Source organism: Plecotus auritus, assembly GCF_963455305.1.
Source record: "Plecotus auritus genome assembly, chromosome: 9".
NCBI classification, from domain to species: Eukaryota; Metazoa; Chordata; class Mammalia; order Chiroptera; family Vespertilionidae; genus Plecotus; species Plecotus auritus.
The window spans coordinates 1,284,511-1,311,088 of record NC_137783.1 but is presented as its reverse complement, the minus strand read 5'-3'; the positions used below and the strand labels follow the sequence as shown (position 1 = coordinate 1,311,088).

Genomic DNA, 26,578 nt, shown 5'->3' with positions numbered 1-26,578 from the left:
TGCTCCCGCTCCCCAGGGTGAAATCACTTGTTACTTCCGGTCACTGAGCATGCTCTAACCCCCCTTCTCCCCATGAGATCGGACATGGCTCCTGGGGGCAGGCACCTCCCTCCTGAGAACCACGGGGCCACGGTGGAGCCAGGAGCGCCTCGCGCCCGAGGACAGTCCCGTGCGAGGAGGAACCTGCTGGCGACGGCGCGGACGGGCGACATGACGGGCACCTCTGACCGCGGACCCCAGCGCCGGAGCTTGGCTCCTGAGACGAACAGCCGTGTCCGCACAGGCGGCCTCGGACAGCCTCGCTTTATTTTGTTGACATAACGCTGTCTTGGTGGGTGTGACTTACAGAGGGGACCTACCCTCCTCCAGTCTCTGGTTCTTACAACTAGAACTTTCAGATTTTCCACAGAAAACGTCTGTCCGTTTCTACCTTGTTTAGCAGCTTAGGAGGGACTCAATCCTGGACACTTCCAGGTCTGACTGACATGCCTGGCGCGTGCCACGGGGAGGTCTCGTGGGGACAGAAACGCGGGTGTCCCCAGCGTCCCGATGTGGCGAGAACCCTCTGGACCTGCAGCTGGGACGCCGCCTCAGGACTTGGAGGAGTTCCGAGAAGAGAGGAGAGCGTTTCTTCCCAGATTTAAATGGTCTCTCCCCCCACTTCCCATCAGGTCCCCCCCCCTTCCCATCAGACTCCCCGCAGGGCAGAGCTGGGAGACAGCACAGAGAAGTCGGCCCCGAGATCCACGACCACAACTCGATCAACCGCTGCCGCTGCCGCTGCCGCTGCCGGTGCCGGTGCCGCTGCCGGTGCCAGTGCCGGTGCCGCTGCCGGTGCCGCTGCCCAAAAAGCACACACAGGGCTTCCGTTCCCGGCCAGCGGGCCCCGGCTCAGTACTGCGCGTCGAGGTGCTTCCCGATGGTGTTCAGCTGGATGTTGGACGTGCCCTCGTATATGGTGCCTTAGACAGAGGGCGGGAGGAGAGGCCTCAGCGGGCTGCGGAGGCACAGCACAGACACGCTGCATCCGCTGGGCTCCGGCCCGCGCTCAGCGCCCCTCAACGTGCCGCCCGGGGAGCGGATGGCCTCCGCCTGCACGCGGGATCCTGGCTCAGAACCCGCATCGCACGGGCGAGGGCTTCGCTCCTGAGCCGGCAGCGAGGGCCTCGGGGCGCGGCTTGGGCCCTCCGCCTGGGAGAGCTGGGGCGCTCAGGCGGTGGGCACGGAGCTTCTGAGATTACAACGGACGCTCCAAAGAGCAGCACGGACCAAGCCCAGAATAATGACCTTTTTAGCAAAAGGAAAGTGAAGGCAGATTTTTAAAAATCCTCCCCTGAGGACATGTTTTCTCATCGACCTTCAGGGAGGAGTGGGGACAGATCGGTGGCCTCCCACACGTGCCCCCCCGGGACCCGGCCTGCAGCCTCGGCTTGTGCCCTGCCGGGAGCGGGACGCAGCCGTTCGGTGACGGGACGATGCTCCCACCGTCCGGGCCGCGGGCCAGGGCGGCCAGAGCTTGCTGGGGGTAAGAGAGGTCTGCGGGCGTTTAGAAAGGCAATCTGATGTTGTAAAGAACACGGGAGCCCCGCTTCTGAAGGGAGAGGTGGGAAAGCCCAGCGGAGGAGGAGCACCCCCCCCCGGGCGCAGGGACACAGCCCCCCGCCCCCACCGCCGCGGCGGCCCGCACTCCGAGGCGGCAGCAGCAGGGCGAGCAGCGAGGACGGCTGCCCTTACCGATCTTGGCGTCTCGGAAGTACTTCTCCACGGGGCAGCTCCTGGTGTAGCCCACGCCGCCCATCCAGTCGATGCACCTGCTGGTCGTCAGCCCCGCCACCTGCCAAACACACGCAGGGGTGCCCTGTGAGACCCCCCCGCCACCCCACTCCCGCCGCGCACCCCACTCCCGTGCCGCGTGGGCGCAGGCGGCGTTGACGCGGGGTCTGCTAGTCTGGCCCTCAGGGAGGTGGAGACAGGAGCTCATTGGGGACGAAGGGCTCAAGGGCCGCGTGAGGCCACGGAAGGAGGACAGACTGCGAGGCTGGGGAGAGGAACCCCGGGACTTGGCCGGGTTCTCAGTCCACATCTGTGTAACATGGAACACGTCTGTACAACACAGAACATGTATGTGCAACACGGACCACGTCTGTGTAACATGGAGCTCGGCTGTGTAGCACGGTACACGTCTGTACAACACAGAACACGTCGGTATAACACGGACCACGTCTGTGTAACACGGTACATGCCTGTGTAACAGAACACATCTATGTAACACAGAACACGTCTGTGTAACACAGAACACGTCTGTGTAACACGGAGCTCGTCTGTGTAACACGGAGCTCGCCTGTGTGAACAGAGGCGTGAACACGGGCGGCCCTTCCAGGGGTTTTCATTCCCCTCATCGCCATGGCATTCGCTCGCCCCGACATGGAACCACGGGGCGATGCCAGCACTCGGAGGAGGCCGATTTGGGGTTTACGGGGGCCCTCCCACCTGAATTAGGGCCATGGCTTCCACGTGGGACCCTGGGACCCCTCGGGACCTCACAGAATTAAAGCCCTCATTCTTTTTGAGTCATTAGCAGCAGCAGCAGCAGCAGCAGCATTCACCTCGGCCGCGTAGTACTTGGCCATGGCCGCCTCCTTGACGAACGGCCTCCCCGCCTCCACCAGCCGCGCGGCGTTGTAGGTCAGCAGCCGCGCCGCCTCCAGCTGGGTGGCCACCTGGGCCACCTGGTGCTGCAGCCCCTGCACAGGAGGCCACGTTAGGGAAGGCGCCCAGGTCCCGCCGACGGGCGATGAGACCCAAACACCCCGGGACCCCACACTCGTTCTGTGAAAACACTCCAAAACCTGCCCCCGGCACGGCATGAGCTGCTTAAGAAGCTTTCCAAGTTCACGTAATTCGGGATCACTGTCAAGGTTGGAAAAAATTAACGATCGACAAGCTAACTTTAAAAACTCGACTTCTATTTAATAACTATTTTCAACCCTTTTTACGTTCAAGTGGAGGTTAAACCAAGTTCCAAAAAAGCAAACCTTTGAACATATACTCCCATTTGCTTGAATTAAGAACATTGGACTCTGCAGCCAGACCCTCCCTCCGGGAGCCTGCGGTCTGGAGGAGAGCGACGTCATCGCGGGCAGAGCCAAGCCAATTGCTCTGGTGGGGGTCAAGCTTTTAAAAAACGACCAACTGGGATCCCGGCTTCACACAGACACAAAGCTAACAGCGCTGCTTTGCGTGATCAAACTTCTACGTGTTCTAGAAGCATCTTTAGAAATGTCACCCTGGTCCTTCCTCCTCCCCCGCGTCCACAGTACGCTGCTTCCCGTGTGCCAGGGGACCAAGCCTCCCTCAGCCCTGGCCCGCGCCTGGCCCCCTGCTGCTGTCTGGTGGCGGCTGGCTCAGAGCAGGTCCTCGAGGACAATGAAGTGACCATTTGACCAGAAGCTGGGACCACAGACGCTGTAATTCTGATACCACCTGCCTGGCCCTGGGAACTCAGCCTCCAAGTAGATGGCGGTGGTCACGTGACTGCGGGGACCCTGGGAACTCAGTCTCCGTACAGAGGATGGCGGTGGTCATGTGACTGCGGGGACCTGGGCAGGCCTGCTGTGCTCCCGCTTTGCAGACCTTGACCTGACCGTGCACCCCTAGCCCGGGGCCTCTGCACGCGTGCAGTGCGCGTGCTTGCATGATGCCTGGCTGCTACGCACCCCGAGAGACGCAGCAGGCCCGAGCTCAGGGGATTACACAGACCGCGCAGTAACCCCTCTGCATCGCCGGCGAGGAGCTGGCGAAGCTCCATAAGCTGCCCTCCAGCCTCCAGCCTGCTACGACCTGCTGAGGGCGGTCCGGGCTGGAGAGGAAGACGGTATCGGCCCCAGCCAATGCCCTGGCTGCCGGGGCTCTGAGAGCCAGGCCACGGGGCCAGGCCAGTGCCACCCACACGCTGGACGGGGAGCATCTCTCCGGCACTTTCTGTGCCGAGTGCGCCCGTGGAAGGGGCGGGTCGGACAGAGCAAGTCTCCGGAGGATCCTGCGCGGCTCCGGCCTCTCAACTGTCAGTCACTGAACACTGTCAGCCGCCGCCCGCGCGCCGAGGACGGGGCCTCACCGTGACCTGACAGACGAGGCCGCCGGAGCGCAGGGCTGCGGGGACTTGTCTCAGGCCTAACGCCAGTAACACCGAGGACCAGGACTTGAGCCCAGGGAGTGACCAGACCCCGTGTCCCGGAGCTTAGGAAGCTGTGCGGAGCCGGCTCTAAGGCTCTCCCCACTGGAATCCGAGGGTCCCCCACGGCTTTGCACCCCCTCTTCAATAGCGGGAAGGCAGGCGCGTCCAGCACCCGCACAGGAGAAGATGCGGAGGATTGTATACCTGAAAGTCAAATAATCTTTTGCCAAACTGCATCCTTTCTTTAATGTACGGCATGGTGTAGTCAAAACAGCCTTGAGCCAATCCCAGCATCTGAGGGAAAAGATCAGAATTTCTTACTTGTTAGAGCCCGAACCTGGGCAGGGGCCGTGTGGCCAGGCCGGGGCGTCAGACTCCCGCACGGGTGGAGCGCAGAGCTGGAGTGGAGAACTCGGGAGCAGGTGGGACCACCGCGGCTCACCCCCCGGAGGAACACCCAGGACGTGGGGCCGGCCCAGCCGCAGCTCCTCCTTGCTAACCAAGCTCCGCATCCACTGAGCGGCCCCAGCTTAGAAACGGCCCCTGAATTCGCCGTTACGTCGTCATTAAGTCACATGTGAGCACGGCGTGCCATGCAGGTTCAGAAGAAGGGAGAGGATCGGTAGGTTAAGCTTTGGGGAGAAACGCCCGCAAACATCGTGTTTCATTAGAACTCGTCACCTTCCCTCTAGCCGTCTACTCTGGACTTCCTGGAGCACACACAGGGCACCGTGCTAAACTCAAAGGGCAAAGCAACTGAACAAAACTGCCAAGAACCAGGGCAGTGCACAGCGCCCTGCACTCGCTCTGAGCTCCGTTTATTTCACCTTAGAGCAGAGTTTTCTATCGACGGGAAAACTGAAATGGCGGCTGTCCACTCGCACAGGCCGCCCCCTCTGTGAAATGCTTTCACTACAAACCCTGGCGGTCTGAGCTCTCTGCGGCTGCAGAGGGCCGGGGACGGACACCTCCAGACCTGCTGCCCGGGCCTCGGTCCCTACGAGGCGCCCGCGGTATCAGCCGAGGAGCAGCCGCTCCCTGAGCCATTAGCGCCGCCCCGCCGCGTGCTCTGCGCCAGCGCCCACATCAGCTACATGTGTGATGAAGCGGAGCCGCAGAAAGCCTTTAAGAAGAACAGAGAGGCCAGTTTGCTTCAGCAAGATGTTATCTGGTTGTGGGGAGGTAAGCGTTACGATTTAAGGATATTCTGTTAGCAAACCTAATGGCTGTGAAAATAATCTCGAGTCATGCCACAGGTAAGTAATCCAACAGCTAGGATCTGCATCATATCTTCAAAATCTAAAAGCTCTTCCGTGTTTGAATTCCGGATAGTCACTGATTAAAAGTAAATAAATGTATCCTACAAAAATGATGTAATTTATAATAAAACCAAAGGCTTTATTCATTTTCTTAACCTGAGAAATAACTGCCATCACTTAATAGAAACGTACTATGCATGGCAAATACGATCATTGGATAGTTCTCACCCTACATATCTATCCAATTGTAGCTACTCTACCTCAAGCGTCTCACACACAAAAATCACCTGAATTCACATGCAAACCTAGGAGCTAACATGTCATTACCTATTGATTAGAGGCTTTCACTACAGAGTTCAAAACCACTTCTTCTTAATGCAGAGCTTTCTCCCAGGGTGAATTCCATGCTCTAAAAGCTGGACTTAAAATAGAACGCTGTGTCTGTCTATACATGGTCTGGAAGCTATCGATGCAGGCATCGGCAAACGGCCATGTTCGGCAGCACCGAGCCCACTGCGGGGTCCTCAGAACATCTCCCACCGAGCCCACTGCGGGGTCCTCAGAACATCTCCCACTGAGCCCACTGCGGGGTCCTCAGAACATCTCCCACCGAGCCCACTGCGGGGTCCTCAGAACATCTCCCACCGAGCCCACCGCGGGGTCCTCAGAACATCTCCCACTGAGCCCACTGCGGGGTCCTCAGAACATCTCCCACCTGAGCCCGGAGCCCTGCGGGCCTGGAGGGGGGCGCCCCTGTGTCCGCACGCTCCCCTGCTTGCTGGCTGCACTGCATTTCCCCTTCCTGCGTGTTCACGGACCCGCCCGGGAGAGAGCGTGGGAGGGCACAACGCGACCCACCTGAGCGGCGATTCCTATTCTCCCTTCATTGAGGCTCCCGATGGCGTACTTGTAGCCGTGGCCCACCTGCCCCAGGACGTTGGCTTCTGGAACCTGGGAAAAAAGCAATTATTTCTCAATTTAATTCAACATAACTCATTTTGACTGTGTGTGTGTGTGTGTATTTTTTTTTTTAAATGTTGCCCTCGCTGTTTTGGCTCAGTGGATAGAGCATCGGCCTATAGACTGAAGGGTCCCTGGTTTGATTCCAGGTCAGAGCACATCCCGGGTTGCGGGCTTGATCCCCAGTGGGGGGCGTGCAGGAGGCAGCTGATCCATGATTCTCTCTCATCACTGATGTTTCTATCTCTCCCTCTCCCCTCCTCTCTGAAACCAATAAAAATATATATAAAATGTTTTTGTTGGCACGCTGAGTCTCCGGGAAGGAAGGCAGCACCGCGGGCTCAGGCATCATGTTTATTGAAAAAGTACAAAGTGTCACAATAGCCCTAGCCGGTGTGGCTCAGTGGATAGAGCGTCGGCCTGCAGACTGAGGGGTCCCAGGTTCGATTCCAGTCAAGGGCATGTACCTTGGTTGCAGGCACATATCCCGTAGGGGGTGTGCAGGAGGCAGCTGATCGATGTTTCTAACTCTCTATCCCTCTCCCTTCCTCTCTGTAAAAAAATCAATAAAAAATATATTTTTTTTAAAATATATTTTATTGATTTTTTACAGAGAGGAAGGGAGAGGGATAGAGGGTTAGAAACATCGATGGGAGAGAAACATCGATCAGCTGCCTCCTGCACGCCCCCTACTGGGGATGTGCCCGCAACCAAGGTACATGCCCTTGACCGGAATCGAACCCGGGACCCCTCAGTCCGCAGGCCGACGCTCTATCCACTGAGCCACACCGGCTGGGGCAAAATATATATTTTTTAAAAACAAAAACACAAAGTGTGACAATACAAAATGCACCTGGAGAAAAAGGCAGGCCAGAGGCACGCACACACGTATGTGCCCAAATAGCGGGGACACGGCCGGCGCCGGCCCCGCAGGGGGGAGGTGCACGCGCGAGTGGGGGTGCGTGGGTGTGGGGCGTGTGGGCCAGCGCGCAAAAATAGAAATGTTTTTGTTGATTTCAGAGAGGAAGGGAGAGAGAGAGGAATAGCAGCATTAATGATGAGAATCAGATTGGCTGCCTCCTGACGCCCCCTCCTGGGCCTGTGCCCTGACCGGAAATCGAACCGGGACCTCCCGTTCGTGGGTCATGCTCAACCACTGAGCCTCCCGGCCCGGCTGGTTTTTCCTTCGTAACGCACATCGACCGCAACGCGTGCGCGTGACCCAGCACAGTGCTCGCCCTGCTGCGCCCCGCGTGCGTGGCTCCCCGCATGGCTCTGGGAGGGACGGCCCCGCCCGGCACCTGCCGGTGACGAATGCGTCCGAGGAAGGGGTCGCATCCAGCCCCTCCACGGCTCGAAGGAACGGGGCGTCCCAGCTCCTGTCCGCAGGGCCCAGGGTGAACGACACGGAGCCGCAGAGAACACGGGCTCCCTGCGGACATCGGCGGGAGGCCCTGGAGGCTGTCACCCTCAGAACGCACCTGAGCACGTGCTCGGGCCTGGGGGGGGGGGAGGAGAGGGCATCGTGTTCACGCGTCATCCCAAAGCCACACCAGACACAGCCAAGGAGGCACTTAGCTTCAGGGTCCGAGAGCGGGGAGACGGGAGCTGGAGAAAGGGGGGCAGGAGCAGGAGGACGAAGGCGGCCGCGAGGCCCCAAAAGCTGCAGGCCAGTCCCTGCTCGGCCCTGAGCCAGGCGAGGCCTGGAGTGAGCGGCAGAGAACCCGCCCCACCGCCCCTCTCTCAGTCCACCCCACGGCCTCTCTCTCTCTCTCTAAAGTCCACCCCACGGCCTCTCTCTCTCTCAGTCCACCCCACGGCCTCTCTCTCTCTAAGTCCACCCCCAGGCCTCTCTCTCTCTCTCTAAAGTCCACCCCCACGGCCTCTCTCTCTCTCTCTCTCTCAGTCCACCCCCAGGCCTCTCTCTCTCTCTCTAAGTCCACCCCCAGGCCTCTCTCTCTCTCTCTAAAGTCCACCCCCACGGCCTCTCTCTCTCTTTCTCTCTCTCAGTCCACCCCACGGCCTCTCTCTCTCTAAGTCCACCCCCAGGCCTCTCTCTCTCAGTCCACCCCACGGCCTCGCTCTCTCTCAGTCCACCCCCACGGCCTCTCTCTCTCTCAGTCCACCCCCACGGCCTCTCTCTCTCTCTCTCTCTAAGTCCACCCCCACGGCCTTGCTCTAAGTCCATCCTCACGGCCTCTCTCTCTCTCTCTCTCTCTCTCTCTCTCTCAGTCCACCCCCAGGCCTCTCTCTCTCTCTCTAAGTCCACCCCCACGGCCTCTCTCTCTCTCAGTCCACCCCCAGGCCTCTCTCTCTCTCTCTAAGTCCACCCCCAGGCCTCTCTCTCTCTCAGTCCACCCCCACGGCCTCTCTCTCTCTCAGTCCACCCCCACGGCCTTGCTCTCTCTAAAGTCCATCTTCACGGCCTCTCTCTCTCTCTCTCTCTCTCTAAAGTCCACCCCCAGGCCTCTCTCTCTCTCTAAGGTCCATCCTCACGGCCTCTCTCTCTCTCTCTCTCTAAGGTCCATCCTCACGGCCTCTCTCTCTCTCTCTCTAAGTCCACCCCCACGGCCTCTCTCTCTCTCTCTCTCTAAAGTCCACCCCCACGGCCTCTCTCTCTCTCTCTCTCTAAAGTCCACCCCCACGGCCTCTCTCTCTCTCTAAAGTCCACCCTCACAGCCTCTCTCTCTCTCTCTCTAAAGTCCACCCCCACGGCCTCTCTCTCTCTCTCTAAAGTCCACCCTCACAGCCTCTCTCTCTCTCTCTCTCTAAAGTCCACCCCCACGGCCTCTCTCTCTCTCTAAAGTCCGCCCTCACAGCCTCTCTCTCTCTCTCTCTCTCTCTCTCTCTCTCTAAAGTCTGACCCTCATTTTTAAAAGACTCAGCTCAGAACTGAGGGGCGCTGCCGGTGCTCTCCATCTCCCTGAGCAACACCCCCACCTTGTGGCCTTCGCTGTACCCGACAGGCTCTGCCTGGGCCTGGCCACAGCATCAGGCCTATAAACGGAGCTGGAGCTGCGGGCAGCCCGGCTCCCTCTGGGCTAACCCCTCGGGGGAGCGCAGTGATCACGACGCCCGAGCATGTCCTAGTCCTCGCACCCCTGACCCGCGCAGGGGGCCGCCTCCCCGCACCCACGGTCCACGCGGAGCTGGCTCCCACCCTCCGATGTGCTGGAGGCCCGGCACCCACCTTGACGTCCTCGAGGGTGAGCGGGCAGGTGGACGAGGCCCTGATGCCCAGCTTGTTCTCCGCTTTGCCCACGTGGAAGCCCTCCGTGTCCCGGTCGACCAGGAAGCAGGTGATCCCTCGGTACCCCTAGGGGAGGCGGGTGTGACCACACTTGGCTGAGAAGACCCTCCTTCCCACAGTTCAGGTGGACGGGGCCTTTAGCGAGAGGGGCGAAGGGGCGGGGCACTGCGTGCGGGTGAGGCCCCAGGACAGAGGGCCTGGGCTCCGTCTCACAGCCCCTCCTCCTGCCTCAGAGCCAGTGGGGCTTCTCCATGATCCAGTTACAGAATCACGTGAGCACGGGGACTCCACGTTCCCCTTCAATTTCATTAAAAACTTCGACATCTTAAAATCTAATCCCATTAAATGTCACATTCGAGAAGAGACAAAAGCTAAATGTATTTATTTTGCTGTATGCCTGCTTTCCAATGGAATAAAATCATCGTAAACCAAATGAACGGGTACCTGGCTTTGTCACCGTTAAACGGAATGAGAAATGGGACGACACGGAAGTGGTGGCCCTGGGCTCACACCTGCCTCAGCACCAGGAGGCGGCGCTGCCAGGGAGGCGGGCACGCACGTGCCTCAGCACCAGGAGGCGGCGCTGCCAGGGAGGCGGGCACACACCTGCCTCAGCACCAGGAGGCGGCGCTGCCAGGGAGGCGGGCACGCACCTGCCGGTGCCGAGGAGGGCGGCCTGCAGGACAGGCCGGGGGGACTGGACGCGGAGAGAGCAAGCGGGAAGACGGGGTGCTGGGACTGACCGCGCCCGGGTCCACGTTGGCCATCACCAGGAAGAGCCCCGCCTCCCGGGCGCCGCTGATCCACATCTTGGACCCGTTGAGGACATAGTGGCCCCCCTTCTTCTCGGCTCTGGTCTTCAAGGCGAACGAGTCGCTGCCGGCCCCGGCCTCCGAGAGGCAGAAGCTCCCCACCTGTGGGGACACGAGCGACGCTCACTGCTCACGCCCCGCGGGACACGCTCACGGCCAGCAAGCACCCTCCTCGGCCGTGCGGCCACGCACCCCCTGCACGTCCCAGGGCCGAGACGGCAGTGTTTCCCGACCCCCGTCGAAGGCAGGCCGGGCCCAGCTCACACGTCCAGCGCTAATGTACATGAATCGGCTCGACTCCAGGAGAAAGCGCGGGGGACGTGAAACCTCCAGCGAGGGCCCCACAAATGTCATCGGGTCAAAAAAAGTAACTAGAGCCGAAACCGGTTTGGCTCAGTGGATAGAGCGTCGGCCTGCGGACTGAAAGGTCCCAGGTTCGATTCCAGTCAAGGGCACGTACCTTGGTTGCGGGCACATCCCCAGTGGGAGGTGTGCAGGAGGCAGCTGATCGATGTTTCTCTCTCATCGATGTTTCTAACTCTCTCTCCCTCGCCCTTCCTCTCTGTAAAAAATCAATAAAATATATTTAAAAAAAATAAAAAGGAACTATTGCCACACGATTATCCTCTCAATTTCCAAGTGGACGCGAGAGGCCGGGGGTGTGTTTCTAGCGGTGAGAACGCACCGGGGGCTTTGCCGGTCCCGCGCTCCGGGCCCGGGGCAGACACTCCACACACAGCCACGTCCTCCCAGAAACTGGGCGCCAAGCCCCCGCCCCGCGGCCCTCACCTTGGCCGTGGCCAGCTGGCGCAGGTGGGTGGCCTTCTGCTCCTCCGTCCCGTGCTTCCGCACCAGCCCGTTCACCACCGTGTTCTGGATGTCGCAGATCAGAGCCACGGACGCGTCCACCTTGGCCAGCTCCTCCACCACCAGCACGAGGGAGAAGAAGGCAGCCCCGGTCCCGCCGTACTTGGCGTCGACGTCCACGGCCATGAACTGCGGGGAGCAGGCGGCTCAGCAGGCGGCGTCCTCACAAGGAGAGCCACGGGAGCTGTGACCACGCACCTTCCGCTCTACGTGTCGTGTGGATGCCGTTCTATCCACGCGTGTGAAATCGACCACACGCAGCTGAAAAGGGCGACATAACCACCCGCCACACTACCTGCTTCCCCCCGTGACTGCAATCCCTCCACGGGGGAGATGCTGCGAGACCAGGAAGGGGCGCGGGACCCTGCCATCAACACCCTGACCCTCACCGCTCAGGCTGCAGGGGCGGGCGGTGGGTTTAGCGCGGCCCCTTCCCACTGGTGGCCCTGTGAGGAGGACACTGAGGGGACCTGCTCGTGGGGACGTCTGCTCTCCCTCGGCACGGCCTCCCCAGCCGGGAGCTGCCCGACTCCTCCGCCCTCCAGGGGCCGCGCCTCGGAGCCACGGCAGCAAACCCAGGAGCGGATGCAGCTGGCGGCGCTTCCTCGCCCGGCTGGACTGGCCAGGTGCCTGCCACCCGGCGGCCGGGCTTCCCGGGACCCGCATCCGCTCAGTAGCTCGGCCTGGACCAGGAACCCCCAGCTCCCCGGGTCCAAGTCCTCGTTCCAGGAAGGGGAGGCGCGTGCACGTAAGTCACCACCCGGAGCTGGTAGCAGTGGCAGGCGAGCGCTGTCCCTTCCTGACACTCCGACCCCCTCCAGTGCCGTCCGGTGGTGGCTGTTCAGTTGTAAGCTGGGGGACACTTAGCTGGCCTGAAGGGACAGCCACAAGGGAGATGGAAGTGGTTGGAGAAGCGGAGAGGGGCTGCGGGAGGAAGCGGCGAGGACGCGGGGCCTGAGGCCGAGGCGGGTCGCTCCCTGCAGAGCTCAGACACTATGGTTCAGACCCTCCACGGGTAAAAGCAGCCCAGCACTGAACCCGGGAAGCGTGCACTGGGACCGAAACCGGAGACGTGCATTCCGTACCCCTTGCTGGAACAGGCCTTGGATCACCGACGGCTCCATCTTCGCGTTTTCATCCATCGTTGAGACCAAAGGAGCAACTTGATCCTGGGCGAATTTTTTAGCTGTAGGGGGAAAAAATGCCGCAAGTCTGGACTCTATTGCTATGACGTGCATTACTTTTCTCAAAAAGAGTTTTAAATTCATGTCACACAATTCCATTCACCAATGCAGATGCACAGATCCGCCCCGCTTGCCTGGACCTCACGCCGCAGCCCCAACCCCGGCCGAGGGGCAGCCCGGGCAGCGAGCTCGCTCACCTGCACTCTGGATCATCAGCTCCTCCTCGGACAGCGTCTGCAGGGGGGCGCCGGGGAGCCCGCTGCCGGCCGGGCGGAGCAGGGCCTGGGACTGGGAGGACCGGTGGGCCCGGGGGGGGCTCTTCCAAGAAGGCAGGCAGGTTGGGAAGGCTCGTCTGAGCTGTAAAAACAGTCCCCGTTGAGTAGGGAGCACACAGGCACACGTGTACATGCCTACACACACCACACATATACACCCATGCACACCCATGGAGAGGGAACACACGCATGTACACACATATGCACACATGTGCACACACGGTAGGAGAAGGGTCAGAACATCAGATTCTTTTTGTTCGCGGTCATGGGAACAAGAGCAAACGCTGCTGCGGGGATAGAAGTCCTTCACCAGCAATGAGCCGCTCCGAATGAGCACATTTCCCAGGTGGTTAACTTCGCCTGCAGCAAAGAGAACTTTCTAGATGCAGCTCACTCTTAACTGCACGGCCTGTTTGGTCCTTCGGGTCCTCATCAGGAAGAGAGCACAGCACAGACAGGCTGAAGGAAAGACGCTCCGGCCCGGCCGGCATGGCTCAGCTGGGCGTCCGCCTAGAAGCCAGGAGGCCCGGGGTCGCTGCCCGGGTTGCGGGCTCAGCCCCAGGGGGGCGTGCAGGAGGCAGCCGGCCCGAGGTTCTCTCCCCACTGGTGTCTCTCTCCCCCCTCCTCTCCTCTCTGACGTCAGTAAGAACTTTTAAGAGAAAAGCAGCTCTGGAGCCAGAGAACGGGCTTCGAACCCTCGCACCTCATCTCCAACAACGCCGTGACCTTGGGCAGGTGACTCTGACCTCCGTTCCAATCTCCGCCCTGGTTCCCTCCCCTGTCAAGTGCGGAGAATCCGCTCGCTAGTTGTGAGGATGGATGAGGGGAGCCACGGAAAGGACCAGCGAGGACCCACCACAGAGGGCTCCGTGGGCGGAGGCGGCTCTCGCTGCCGGGACCGCGGGGGTCAGTGCGGTCAGTCGTCATGACAGACGCGGTCCCGGTGGTGAGTTACCTCGGGGACCTCCAGGCTAGCACACTCCGTCGCCGTGTCCCAAGCCCTCGACCTGCCCATTCTACTCAGCCGTGGAGCTGCTACGATTTCACTGAAAAAAGAGGCCGTCCAATTGCAATGCTTCTCATACCTTTTCTCTGTTCTTCCGCGGGATTTTAGTGAGGAAACAAGGCGTCAGTCATTTCCTGAGCCTGAAAACACGCCAAGTGGGGGTAGCTGGCACAGAAGTGCACATATTACGGGATTCTATCTATGAAAATCCAGAAGAGGGAGGGAGGTGGCTGCTGGGGTGGGGTGGGGCCGGGCAGGGGAGGGGGAGGAGGAGGAGGAGGAAGAGGGTGGGGGGAGAAGAGGAGGAGGAGGAGAAGAGGGGGAAGAGGAGAGGGGGAAGAAGAGGAGGAGGAGGGGGAGAAGAGGAGGAGGAGAAGAGGGGGAAGAGGAGAGGGGGAAGAAGAGGAGAAGGAGGGGGAGAAGAGGAGGAGGAGGGGGAGAAGAGGAGGAGGAGGGGGGAAGAGGAGGAGGAGGAGGAGGAAGAAGAGGAGGGGAAGGAGGAGGGGGAGGAGGAGTTGTTGTGAAGGGCGCAGGGATGCCTCTGATGACAAACATCTCCCAGGTTCTCTGGGTGATGGGTGGGCGCACAGCTCCGTCAATGGCTGAAAGTCACTGTCTTCTTCACTTACAGTGACTGCGCTTCGTGGAGGGAAGTTATTTCTGAGAAAGAAATCCGCTTTCCTGCTATTCCCTCACGAGGAAGAGGCTGCCTCGGGCCCTGGCCCCGCCCGGGCTGGGCGTCCAGAGGGAGGCGAGCGCTGGCGCTTCCCAGACGCTGCTGAGCACACAGGGCAGCCAGGCAGCGTCCTGCCCGTGGGGAGGGCCAGGCGGTGCAGGATCCACAGCAGCGCCTGCGTCACGCAAACGCCTTCTCCGGGTTCTGGCTACACCTGCGGAGTCCCCGACACCCAGAGAACAGGGGGAGCCCCGCTGCAACCACGGCCGTTCCCCGCTCGCCGCCCACCGTGGCCGGGCTGTGCTGAGAGCACGTGGGCTCTGCTCCGAGTTAAGTGGGACAGAAACCCTGGCCCCAGGGAAGGAAAATGTGTGAATTCACTCCTCTGCCCGTTCTGTTTTGTTTTGTTTTGAAATGAGGAGGCAGGTAGGTTAGGGCAAAGTTGCATGAAACATTTTTCTCGTTCAGAGACAGAGTTGGGACATGAACACTCTGGACCAGAAAGGAGGGGGGTACGCAGTGTAGGTGGGAAAGTGCTCCCCGGAAGAGACGGGGGCTGTGTGCTGAGTGAGAGTTTATTTTTTTAATTTAATAAATCTTTATTGTTCAGATTATTACAGTTGTTCCTCTTTCCCCCCCCCCCATAGCTCCTCTCCACCTGGTTCCCACCCCACCCTTTGCCCTTACCGCCCCCCCCCCCCCCGCACTGTCCTCATCCATAGGTGTACCATTTTTGTCCAGTCTCTTCCCTCACCCCCCACACTCCTTTCCCCCCAAGAATTGTCAGTCCACTCCCTTTCTATGCCCCTGATTCTATTATATTCACCAGTTTATTCTGTTCACCAGATTTTTTATTCACTTGATTTTTAGATTCACTTGTTGATAGATATGTATTTGTTGTTCATAATTTTTATCTTTACCTTTTTTTTCTTCTTCCTCTTCTTAAAGAATACCTTTCAGCATTTCATATAATCCTGGTTTGGTGGTGATGAACTCCTTTAGCTTTTACTTATCTGTGAAGCTCTTTATCTGCCCTTCAATTCTGAATGAGAGCTTTGATGGGTAGAGTAATCTTGGTTGTAGGTTCTTGCTATTCATCACTTTGAGTATTTCTTGCCACTCCCATCCGGCCTGCATAGTTTCTGTTGAGAAATCAGCTGACAGTCATATGGGTGCTCCCTTGTAGGTAATTAACTGTTTTTCTCTTGCTGCTGTTAAGATTCTCTCTTTGTCTTTTGCTCTTGGCATTTTAATTATGATGTGTCTTGGTGTGGTCCTCTTTGGATTCCTTTTGTTTGGGGTTCTCTGCGCTTCCTGGACTTGTAAGTCTATTTCTTTCACCAGGTGGGGGAAGTTTTCAGTCATTATTTCTTCAAATAGGTTTTCAGTATCTTGCTCTCTCTCTTCTTCTGGCACCCCCATAATTCTGATGTTGGTACGCTTGAAGTTGTCCCAGAGGCTCCTTACACTATCTTCATATTTTTGGATTCTTTTTTCTTTTTGCTTTTCCGGTTGAGTGTTTTTTGCTTCTTTGTATTTCAAATCTTTGACTTGATTCTTGCGATCCTCTTGTCTGCTGTTGGATCTCTGTATATTATTTTTTATTTCAGTCAGTGTATGCTTAATTTCTAGTTGGTCCTTTTTCATATCCTCGAGGGTCTCGCTAAATTTATTGGCCTTTTCTAGAAAATTCTTGAAAAACCTTATAACCGTGGTTTTGAACTCTATATCCAGTTGTTTGCTTTCCTCCATTTCTTTCATTTGTGATCTGTTTCTTTGTCTCCGCATTTTGGCTGTTCCCCTGAGTTGATAAGAGTGGCTTTGTGTGCTAGGTGTCCTATAGGGCCCAGTGGCTCAGCCTCCCCAGTTACCTGAGTTGGACACTCTTGGTGCACCCCTTTGTGGACTGTGTGCACAGTCTTGTTGTAGTTAAGCCTTGATTGTTGTTGGTATCACCGGGAGGAATTGACCTCCAGGCCAATTGGCTGTGAGGATCAGCTGTGTCTACGCTGGCTGGGAGAACTTCTGTGCTGGAGACACCCTTATGAGACAAGACTTGCAAAAGCCTCTGTGCTCAGCTTGGATGTGCGGAGTCTTAGGGCAGAGCAGCCAGCCTTGGCTTCCCGTCAGCCCTGCCCTAATAGGTCCCTGTGTCTCAGTGTCCCGTGGTAATCGCTGCAAGCACTTCTGAGAGAAAGTCACCCTCGAGTTCTGCCCGCTGCCAGACAGTCCAGTTTCTCCCCAAATGAGTCTGGGTCCCCAGAGTCTCACCCAGAACTGGAGTTCAGCGCAATCGGGAGCTTTTGTCTCCCTCCCACTTGAGAAAGCCAGCCGTGCACTCAGTTGCCAGTCCTCTCCATGCGCGCGTTTCAGTACCTCTGCCTCCTGCAGCTCCTGTGAGTCTCAGTGTGCTTTTCTCTTGCCTTCTAGTTGTAGAATTTCCACTCAGCCAGCCTTCCTGTGGTTCTGGATGATATCCGTTTTGTCTTTTAGTTGTAGTTTTGAAATTGTTGTGCGAGGCAGCAGTTTAGGTGTTTACCTATGCCGCCATCTTGGTTTCTCCAGTAGTTTATTTTTTAAAAACATATTTTTATTGATGTCAGAGAGGAAGGGAGAGGGAGAGAGAGAGAAACATCAATGATGAGAGAGAATCATGGATCAGCTGCACGCCCCTTACTGGGGATGGAGCCCGCAACCCGGGCCTGTGCCCTGACCAGGAATGGGGAACCCTGACCTCCTGGTTCCAGGTCAACGCTCACGGAGCCACACCGGCCGGGCTCAACGGTGACTTTTGAGAGCCCTGCCCTGCGTGGTGGCCACGGCCTCTGCGCTCGGGGCCCGCTGTCACATGCTTGTCCACATGTGCCCCTCCCACTGCCCCTCCTCCCGGACTCCGTGCAGAGCGAGTGCTCCTGAGTGGAAGGGGGCTTCATGCCTCCCCCCCTCTCCAGAGCTCCGCCCATCTGTCTCCTGCTCCAACGCCAGAGCGGCTGCTGCTAGACACTGGCTACTGGTGACCAAGCCTGGGGCCTGGGGACCCCTGTGGACGGAACCGAAGTCCAGGGACTGGGATGGTTAGACTCACACCCCACCTCACTGCCCTCTCACGGAAGAGCCTTTCCTCCCCTTCGCAACGTAGGCAACGAGTCGCAGCGGGGAGGCGTGATGTGACGCCACCGGAAGGAAGGACAGACACTCGCACGTCACACAGTGGGTCCGAATGCCCTGAGACACTGCTGGGCTCGGGGCTACTTCCAAGTCAAGGCAGTTACTCACGGCTGCCGGGTCTCATTTAAGAGGCACAGATTGTTGTGTTATAACTTTTCCGCCATTTACTTCCTTTGTAATCCTGTATATTCATGCATTTTGAAACATTCTGAGAAAAGGTCTGTACCCTTTTTTACTCTGCCAGGTGCCTCTCACCCACGGCACCAAAACGGTTAAGATCCCGACGGCCGAATGCTCTGGTAAATCTTTCGCTAAACCCATTAACTTTGGCCACAGTGTCAGCCATAACCTCCTCCTTGGCGTCAGCATAGGAAGTGTTTACAGCATGAGAGGCCAAGGCAGACACATGACAAAGGGGTGCTGACCCCCAAGGGAGAGCCACCCACACTTTCCCCAGGAGATGGCTGCTGCAACACAAGTCTGCTCCCCCTGGAGACAGAGGTGTGCGCCCCGGCCCTTTCCCCTGCAGACAGGGGGGTGTGCATTCCCCGGCCCTTTCCCCTGCAGACAGGGGTGTGTGCGCCCCCGGCCCTTTCCCCTGCAGACAGGGGGGTGTGCATTCCCCGGCCCTTTCCCCTGCAGACAGGGGGGTGTACATTCCCCGGCCCTTTCCCCTGCAGACAGGGGGGTGTGCATTCCCTGGCCCTTTCCCCTGCAGACAGGGGGGTGTGCATTCTCCGGCCCTTTCCCCTGCAGACAGGGGTGTGTGCGCCCCCGGCCCTTTCCCCTGCAGACAGGGGTGTGTGCGCCCCCGGCCCTTTCCCCTGCAGACAGGGGTGTATGCGCCCCCCGGCCCTTTCCCCTGCAGACAGGGGGGTGTGCCCCCCCCCGGCCCTTTCCCCTGCAGACAGGGGTGTGTGCCCCCGGCCCTTTCCCCTGCAGACAGGGGTGTATGCGCCCCCCGGCCCTTTCCCCTGCAGACAGGGGGGTGTGCCCCCCTCCGGCCCTTTCCCCTGCAGACAGGGGTGTGCGCCCTCGGCCCTTTCCCCTGCAGACAGGGGTGTATGCGCCCCCCGGCCCTTTCCCCTGCAGACAGGGGGGTGTGCCCCCCCCCGGCCCTTTCCCCTGCAGACGGGGGTGTGCATTCCCTGGCCCTTTCCCCTGCAGACAGGGGGGTGTGCATTCCCCGGCCCTTTCCCCTGCAGACAGGGGGGTGTGCATCCCCCGGCCCTTTCCCCTGCAGACAGGGGTGTGTGTGTGGGGTGGGGGCGGGCGGGGAGGGAAAGGGGGTGGTGTTCCCGGGGCTTATACCCCCCCCCCAGCTTTCACAGCTCCTCTGCTGGATGTCTTGGGAAGCAGACCAGGTTTCCAAACGCCCTTCTGCATTGTAGTGGCTTCTCGCCATGGCACCTGGTCATGTACACACACCTGGTCATCTGGTCTGGCAAGTCCTAAGGCAGCTGACTTCTTTGACTAGTGGGTGAGATCCCTCCCCTCCGTCGCCCTCCCCCTCCGCCTGCCCGAGCAGCTGTCTTTCCTGTCCAACGCCGCCCAGCGGACCTGTCCTTGGGTTTAGGGGCACAAATGGCATAAGTGGGTCTGTGCTGTTTTCCCAGGCCAGCGCGACTGAAGCGGCACATGGCGTTCCCAGGTGTCCTTGGTGGGGGAGACAGGTCCTGTGATCCACCGGCGGCTGCAGGTGGCCAAACGGTTCGGTGTTGCTTCGTTTTCTGTCTCAGACTCCCCCTCCCCCCTCCCCAGGGACTGGCCAGCTTTCCCTGGACGCCACACCTCTGCCCTCCTAAGGGCTCCGGCTGGCCTACAGCCAAGCTGTAAGGGACAGGTTAGCAGGAGAGAAACAAATTGAAGTTCACGGGCACGTCCCGGCCCTGCACACGAGGTGGAGACTCGGGAACACCGAGCAACTCGCCAACAGGGCCGAAGCCAGCACCCGAAACACCGAAAGGAAGATGTGGGGTGGAGCGCCGGTTCCGGGCGTGACCAAGGCGACGCACAGGACACAGCGCAGACGGTCACCTGCCGGGTCTCCTGAGTTTGTCTGAGCCAAACGGCCAGGAAGCCAGATCTCAACCGAGTGAGAAAACACCCCGGAAAACGGCCATTTTACCACCTCTTCATACTCAGATCACCGGGAGCACAGGTTACACGGAATCAACTGGTGAGAGGCCAGGGGGCGGCGGGAGCAGGGCACCTGGGGGACTGGATGAAAGCAAGCGATGGACACACGCCCACTGCAACACAGGCGGGCAGAAGGGAGCCAACGGCAATGAACCCGTAACAATGGCAACGAAGGGCTCTGGCGGGGGGACTGCGCCCCGAGGGGTCTGGGGAAGGAAATGACCCTGGCATCCAAAGGTACGTTATCCCAGATGCAACCACAGGCAGGCCCGGCTGGGGGAAGACGGACCTTGGTCGAGAAAGGCGCTGGCCTCGGGCGAGTCCCCTCCGTGACCGCCTTCTAGTTAACGAGCTTTTACCCCACACCATCCTGGGTCCCACACCATCCTGGGTCCCATACCATCCTGGGTCCCACACCATCCTGGGTCCCACACCATCCTGGGTCCCCACACCATCCTGGGTCCCCACACCATCCCGGGTCCCACACCATCCCGGGTCCCACACCATCCCGGGTCCCACACCATCCCGGGTCCCACACCATCCCGGGTCCCACACCATCCCGGGTCCCACACCATCCTGGGTACCCACACCATCCTGGGTACCCACACCATCCTGGGTCCCACACCATCCTGGGTCCCACACCATCCTGGGTCCCACACCATCCTGGGTACCCACACCATCCTGGGTCCCACACCATCCTGGGTCCCACACCATCCTGGGTACCCACACCATCCTGGGTCCCACACCATCCTGGGTACCCACACCATCCTGGGTCCCACACCATCCTGGGTACCCACACCATCCTGGGTCCCACACCATCCTGGGTACCCACACCATCCTGGGTCCCACACCATCCTGGGTACCCACACCATCCTGGGTCCCACACCATCCTGGGTACCCACACCATCCCGGGTCCCACACCATCCCGGGTCCCACACCATCCTGGGTCCCACACCATCCTGGCGGGCCTGCGGGTCTGTGCATGGGAAAGGCCGCCCAGCAGGCCTCCCCAATCTTAGTGTGGCCCCTCCGCACCCTCAAAGTGCAGGCCGGGCCCAGGGAGCGAATGGCCCTGGCAGACTCGCAGCAGGCACAAACCACCCTACAGAGGCCGTCTTCTCCTCGGTTCCCAGAGCTTCCCCCATGTCCGCTGTTCCCTAAGACCGCCCGGCCTAGTCACCCTATGTCTCAGAGACATATATTGGGGTGCAAAGGTTGCTCCCTTCACCAATCAATGCTTCGTTTCTGAAATTTCTTTCTCCCCACCCCCTTCTGTGTAGCTGATTCACTTGCAATGGCAACCCTTGGCGTTAGCATCGCTGTTGGTTTGTTCACACCCATAGGGAGTCCGTCCTTAGCTCATTAACACCCCCAGCCACGCAGCTGCCCCCTTCCCTCGCCCGTAACCCTCCCCATGTGGGCCTGGCGCCCTTCCGGCTGAACCAGTGCTTCGTGCACTGCTGTTCTTTCGCCGCCCAGATGCTTGCTGCTTCTCACTTCAGCTTTCATTGTTAAGCTAACAAAGCGGGGGGAACAGAAGCCTGGTGAATAGCTTTTGACCTGCGTTACTCCACGCCGGCGCACTCTCTCCGCACACCGCCACCGGAGAGAAGAGTTCTATGTCAAAGGGCACCAGGAACTCAGCGTTCTAGTAACACCTCCCCAAGGTCTCTGCAGCAGTTAAACACCCTGACGGCCACCGGTAAAGGCTTACGGTGCCTGGTTTCTGACAAGGAGAAAATTCTGAGATGTTCTCAATTAGATCACAGTGGCCTGACTGGCTCAGGGGTTGAGCATCCACCTAGGAACCAGGAGGTCGTGGTTCGGTTCCCGGTCAGGGCACAGGCCCGGGTTGCGGCCCCATCCCCAGTGGGGGGCGTGCAGGAGGCAGCCGATCCGTGATTCTCTCTCATCAATGATGCTTCTCTCTCCCTCCCTTCCTCTCTGACATCAATAAAAACATATTTAAAACAAATAAATAAAGGGAGACTCAGTGTTGAGTTGTGGAAGGTGAAATTTTCGTTTCCCAGGGCACAGTCCCTGAGAGAAGGGGAAGACTCTTAAGGCAGCCAGAGATCTTGGCGGGCGGTCGTCCCGGAACCAGGGGGGCCGAGGGGGGGGGGGAGAAGCACCCACATCTCCGCACACGGCAGCGCCGTTCCGCAGGCCGGCATCCGGCGAGGAGAAGGCTCAGCCCAGGGCTGCGGGCGATGCTGCTGCTGCGGCACAAGCCAGGCCTCCCCGCTCCCAGCGACAGCAACTGCCACCTGATCAGCCCGCTCCACAGCCCTCCCTCCGCAGCCCTCCCTCCGCAGCCCTCCCTCTGACCTCCCCCCTCAGCCCTCCCCCCTCTGCCCTCCCTCCACAGCCCTCCCCCTCAGCCCTCCCCCTCTGCCCTCCCTCCCTCCGCAGCCCTCCCCCCTCTGCCCTCCCTCCACAGCCCTCCCCCCTCAGCCCTCCCCCCTCTGCCCTCCCTCCCTCCGCAGCCCTCCCTCCGCAGCCCTCCCTCTGACCTCCCCCCTTAGCCCTCCCCCCTCTGCCCTCCCTCCACAGCCCTCCCTCCACAGCTCTCCCCCCTCAGCCCTCCCTCCCTCCGCAGCCCTCCCCCCTCAGCCCTCCCCCCTCTGCCCTCCCTCCCTCCTCTGCCCTCCCTGCTGAAGGCTCCTCAGAGCCAGCCCCCTCGCCTGGCTGACACACCTCGGCCTGGGCTCCCCGCCCACTGCGACCCTAAGCCTGAGCCCCCGCTCCGAGCACACCTGTCCCCCACGTACGAGCAATGGCAAGCTCCCACCGTCCGTCACGCCTTTCTCAACGCACATGGCCGTGTCCCCATGGGAAACGCGTTTCCTGAGGCCAATGACCTGCTGCCCCCACAGGCCCGCCGCCTGGTCGGACACCGCGCCGAGCGGACGTTCGTTATTCGGGTGGGAGGGCGTCCACCTGCGCCACCAGCTCGTGTCCGCTCGGTCTGACCACGGCCCAGAGCTGCCGAGCCCCACACGCCTCTCCCCAGCTCACTGTTTGCCGCCGTGGGGAGCGGGGCCATGCCCGGGAGGCGGGAGAGCGCAGAGCCCCGTGGCCGGCTCCTGTCCAAGCCGCACCCACCGTCTGCTCCGCCCGCGCTCGGCCCGTGCGAATGGGTGCCAGTGCTGGGCGCGGCAGAGGGGCTGGCAGTCCGGGACTCGGTGAACCGAACAGGCACTGCCTGAAACGTCCCAAAACCACCGGCGAGGGGGTCGTTTAATCCAAATGGACAGGGGAGTCCCGATCGCCGGGGACAGGGAGATGGGAGGCGGCGGCGCGGGCTGGGGCGCGGGCTGGGACAGGCCTGGGGCGCGGGCTGGGATTCAGGCTGGGACATGGGCTGGGGCTGGGGTGTGGGCTGGGACATGGGGTGTGGGCTGGGACATGGGGCGTGGGCTGGGACATGGGGTGTGGGCTGGGTATGGGGTGTGGGCTGGGACATGGGGTGTGGGCTGGGACATGGGGTGTGGGCTGGGACATGGGGTGTGGGCTGGGTATGGGGTGTGGGCTGGGACATGGGGTGTGGGCTGGGACATGGGGCGTGGGCTGGGACCAGCCGGACCGCGTGTGCCCAGGGCTGAGCGCCGCCTCCAGTCCCCCGGGAAGGACGTGCTGACGGGCTCCTGGCTCGCGGGGAGGAACAGGGCGGTGGATGCCCAATGCTGCCCCTGTCACAGCAAAGCCCTCTCCAGTGACTCCGCGTTGGTCCCTGGTCAGGGACCGGAAGTAGCCTTGCCTGGCATTCCCCACCGAGGCCGGTTGCCGTGGTAACCGTTCAGCTGGCACAGCGGTGATGATGCAGCTCCCAGGCTCAGGACCCCCCAGGGCCCCAGGCCCAGAGATAAAGCCCAGGACCCCTCGGAATGCCCAGCCCCTCCTCGCTCAGGACCCTCCGCTCTGTCCATCCCAAGAGCCACACCCAGCTCCAGAGAGCCTCTCTCCCCGATGGCCCTGGCGGCTCTCCCTGCTCCGAGCCACAGGCAGGCGGTGGGCCCCCCAGGATCGGCACCACATCTGGGAGCGGTGAGGCCGGGTGGGTACAGTTCTAATCTTTCCACTAACAGATAAACTTCTTGTTTAATTTTTTAAAATAGGCTTTTATCGATTTCTGAGAGAGGAAGGGAGAGGAAGAGACAGAAACACCCATGAGAAACACTGACTGGCTGCCTCCTGCACGCCCCCGGCTGGAGATCGAGTTTGCAACCGGGGCATGTGCCCTGACCCCTGACCGGGAATCCAACCGGGGTGGGTCCTCCTGGTGCAGGGGACTCACTCAACCAACTGAGCCACACCCTGGCCAGGCAAGAGAGAAACTTCTCAGAGGTAAGTAAGTGCTAGGGCAGGGGTGGGCAAACTTTTTGACTCGAGGGCCACAATGGGTTCTTAAACTGGACCGGAGGGCCGGAACAAAAGCATGGATGGAGTGTTTGTGTGAACTAATATAAATTCAAAGTAAAGGAGCGGAGGGGAGAGCAAGAGAACCGGATAGAACAGCCGGATCCGGCCCGCGGGCCGTGGTTTGCCCACGGCTGTCTAGGGTCTTTATTATCGTATCTGCCACAGTACTCATACTTGGCAAGAACAAGAGAGAACATTTAAGGACATCTACCTCCATGCGGGGCACTATTTTAAGTGCCTCACATGCCCGTGTAATTAATTAATCTTCACAACCACCCTGTGGGCACAGGTACTGTCATTTCCATCATTTTAAGCAGGGGTCCTCAAACTTTTTAAACAGGGGGCCAGTTCCCTGTCCCTCAGACCGTGGGAGGGCCGGACTATAGTTTAAAAAAAAAACTATGAACAAATTCCTAGGCGCACTGCGGGCCCGGGACGCGTCGGCTGCTAAGCAGGACAGGCAGCGGCCCCCGGGTCCATGTCCTCGGCGGGCCGCATGTGGCCCGCGGGCCGCAGTTTGAGGACCCCTGGTTTTATGGATCAGGAAGCCAAGACCCAGAGGAGAAGAAACATGTCTGAGACTATCCTCCCAGGAAGGGACGGAGCCTGGGTCAAACCCAAGCACCTGGCCCCCTTCTCCTCCGCCATGCTAGCGCCAACATCGCAGCAGGCGCAAATGCTTGCAAAAGGAGGAAGGGCCGCAAGCCGCCACAGAGCCAGCAGATCCAGGCCGCTGGGAGGAAGGTTAAGTGTAGAATCCCATCTGAGTGACACCTGCTGGCTCACTTCCTAGCTGAGTGACTTTGAGCGGGTGGCTTAATCGTATTTTCAGCCACAGGCTCTGCACCTGGAAAGTCAGACTGCCTTACAGGACGGGGGTGAGAACTCCACGATGCAGCAAGAGCAGCGGAGAACAGGCCGCCACACGTCCGTCCGTGTGCGCTCCAGGAAGATTGGCCCTAACACACACAGTCAAGCTGTGAGGCCCAGGCGGTTCCGATAATAAGCCATTCGACAGCAATTATCAAACAGTATTACAGAAGATCCTACCCACGGGTTTCTCTGCGACAATTTGCTAACATTGTTTGACTCATTTTCTTAATACCCCTAAATACCAAGGAACTAATTATCCTTAATGAAACACAGTCCTGCCTTCAGGCAGCGGCTGAAGAACTTTTACGTCCTTCAAGCAAATAAGAGGACGTATAAAAAGTAAACAGTGCGGCCAGGAAGGCCCAAGGGCCGTGGAGGACAAAGGGAAGTGCGTGCCCAGCCTGGGGGGTTCCGGACAGCTTGCCAGAGGGCTGCGGCTGAGGGCACCGGGTGCCCAATGCAAAAAGCCGGACGCCGGGCGGTGGGAGGAGAACCAGCAGGTGTGTAGGTCCAGCGAGCAGCGCTGGGCGCGACAGGTGGGTGCCCCTGGGGCGGCGTTTCAGCCCCAGCCCAGCCGGCAGGGCGGGAAGGGGCTCCGGGTGCGAGGGGAGCCCATCCAGGAGGATGCTCGGACCCCAGCCGCGGGAGGAGGACCAGGGGGCGCTTTCCCCGTGGCCGGTGGGTCTGACCGAGCAGCCCCGAGGTGCCGTCTAACTGTGGAGCAGGACCGCGGCCGGGAGGGGAGGGGAGGGGAGGGGAGGGGAGGGCAGAGGAGCTCCGCTCGCTCGGAAGGAGACTGGTCACGCTATAACCATCTTCCTTTCTGGAGGTGGCGGGGAGGGGCGGGGGAGGTTGAAAATAACCTCTGGGCAAAGGGGGCACCGGAGGGAGAGGTGCCATCTCTGCACAGTGTCTCCGCAGGTCCCAGCCTCGGGGGCCCGGGCCCCACAGCTGCAAGGACACCCCGCACCCGCGGCCCTCCGACGGCCACGCAGGGAGCCGGCTCCGCCAAAGGAGCGTCCTGCCGGCCCCCAGCCCCTGCCCACCCGCTGCCACTGCCAGCCCAGCCCGCCTTACGGAAACCCAGGTGGCGCCGGGCCGCGGAGAAAGGTCTGTGACACTGGCCCGCGGAGGTGGCGGGCGCCCCAGTCCCGTTACAAGACTCTGCCGCGGGGTCCAAGGTCGCCCCCGCCTCTCAGCACGCCCCCCCCCCCCGCCCCCCGCCCCCACCCCCGCGGGGCACTCACCAGCGCGCCGCCGCGCAGCAGCCGGACCGCCGCGACCTCCATGGCAGCCGCAGGCCGGGGCGTCGACGCGCCAGCGAATTAATTCCTCTAAATCCCCGGCCGCTCGCCAGCGCCCCAGGCCGCAGGGCAGCCCCGCCCCCAGCCCCGCCCCCTCCGCACCCGCCCACCACGCTCGTGCCACGCCCCCTCGGCCACGCCCCCTCCAACTACGGAACCCCAAGAGAGACAATTCTCCTTTCCGCCTTGGCGCTCCTCCCTGCTCG

General features: G+C 60.3%; 1 protein-coding gene across 2 annotated transcripts; it reads right to left on the bottom strand.

The window, feature by feature from the left end:
• Positions 1-286: 286 nt before the first annotated feature.
• Positions 287-26,470, bottom strand: ACADSB (acyl-CoA dehydrogenase short/branched chain). Of its 2 annotated transcripts, XR_013961593.1 has the most exons (12): positions 26,316-26,461; positions 12,707-12,866; positions 12,411-12,511; positions 11,248-11,454; positions 10,390-10,560; positions 9,587-9,712; positions 6,295-6,387; positions 4,382-4,471; positions 2,607-2,744; positions 1,735-1,834; positions 830-962; positions 287-786 (listed from the first exon to the last, which is right to left on the bottom strand). XR_013961593.1 is itself a non-coding variant. In XM_080687173.1 (11 exons), the coding sequence occupies exons 1-11, from the start codon at positions 26,355-26,357 to the stop codon at positions 892-894; spliced, it is 1,299 nt and encodes a 432-aa protein (XP_080543299.1). In that variant the 5' UTR covers positions 26,358-26,470; the 3' UTR covers positions 287-891. The 2 variants fall into 2 exon arrangements, 1 of the variants encoding a protein (XP_080543299.1); XM_080687173.1 differs by having other exon boundaries at positions 287-962; positions 26,316-26,470.
• Positions 26,471-26,578: the final 108 nt, after the last annotated feature.

Excerpts from the sequence above, each read along its gene's own strand:
- ACADSB (XM_080687173.1), bottom strand. The coding sequence starts at position 26,357 with ATGGAGGTCGCGGCGGTCCGGCTGCTGCGCGGCGGCGCGCTG. Across the intron at positions 6,388-9,586 it reads TCACCCTCGAGGACGTCAAG|GTTCCAGAAGCCAACGTCCT; the intron begins GTGGGTGCCGGG and ends CTTTTTTCCCAG. Across the intron at positions 1,835-2,606 it reads CCAAGTACTACGCGGCCGAG|GTGGCGGGGCTGACGACCAG; the intron begins GTGAATGCTGCT and ends TGTGTTTGGCAG.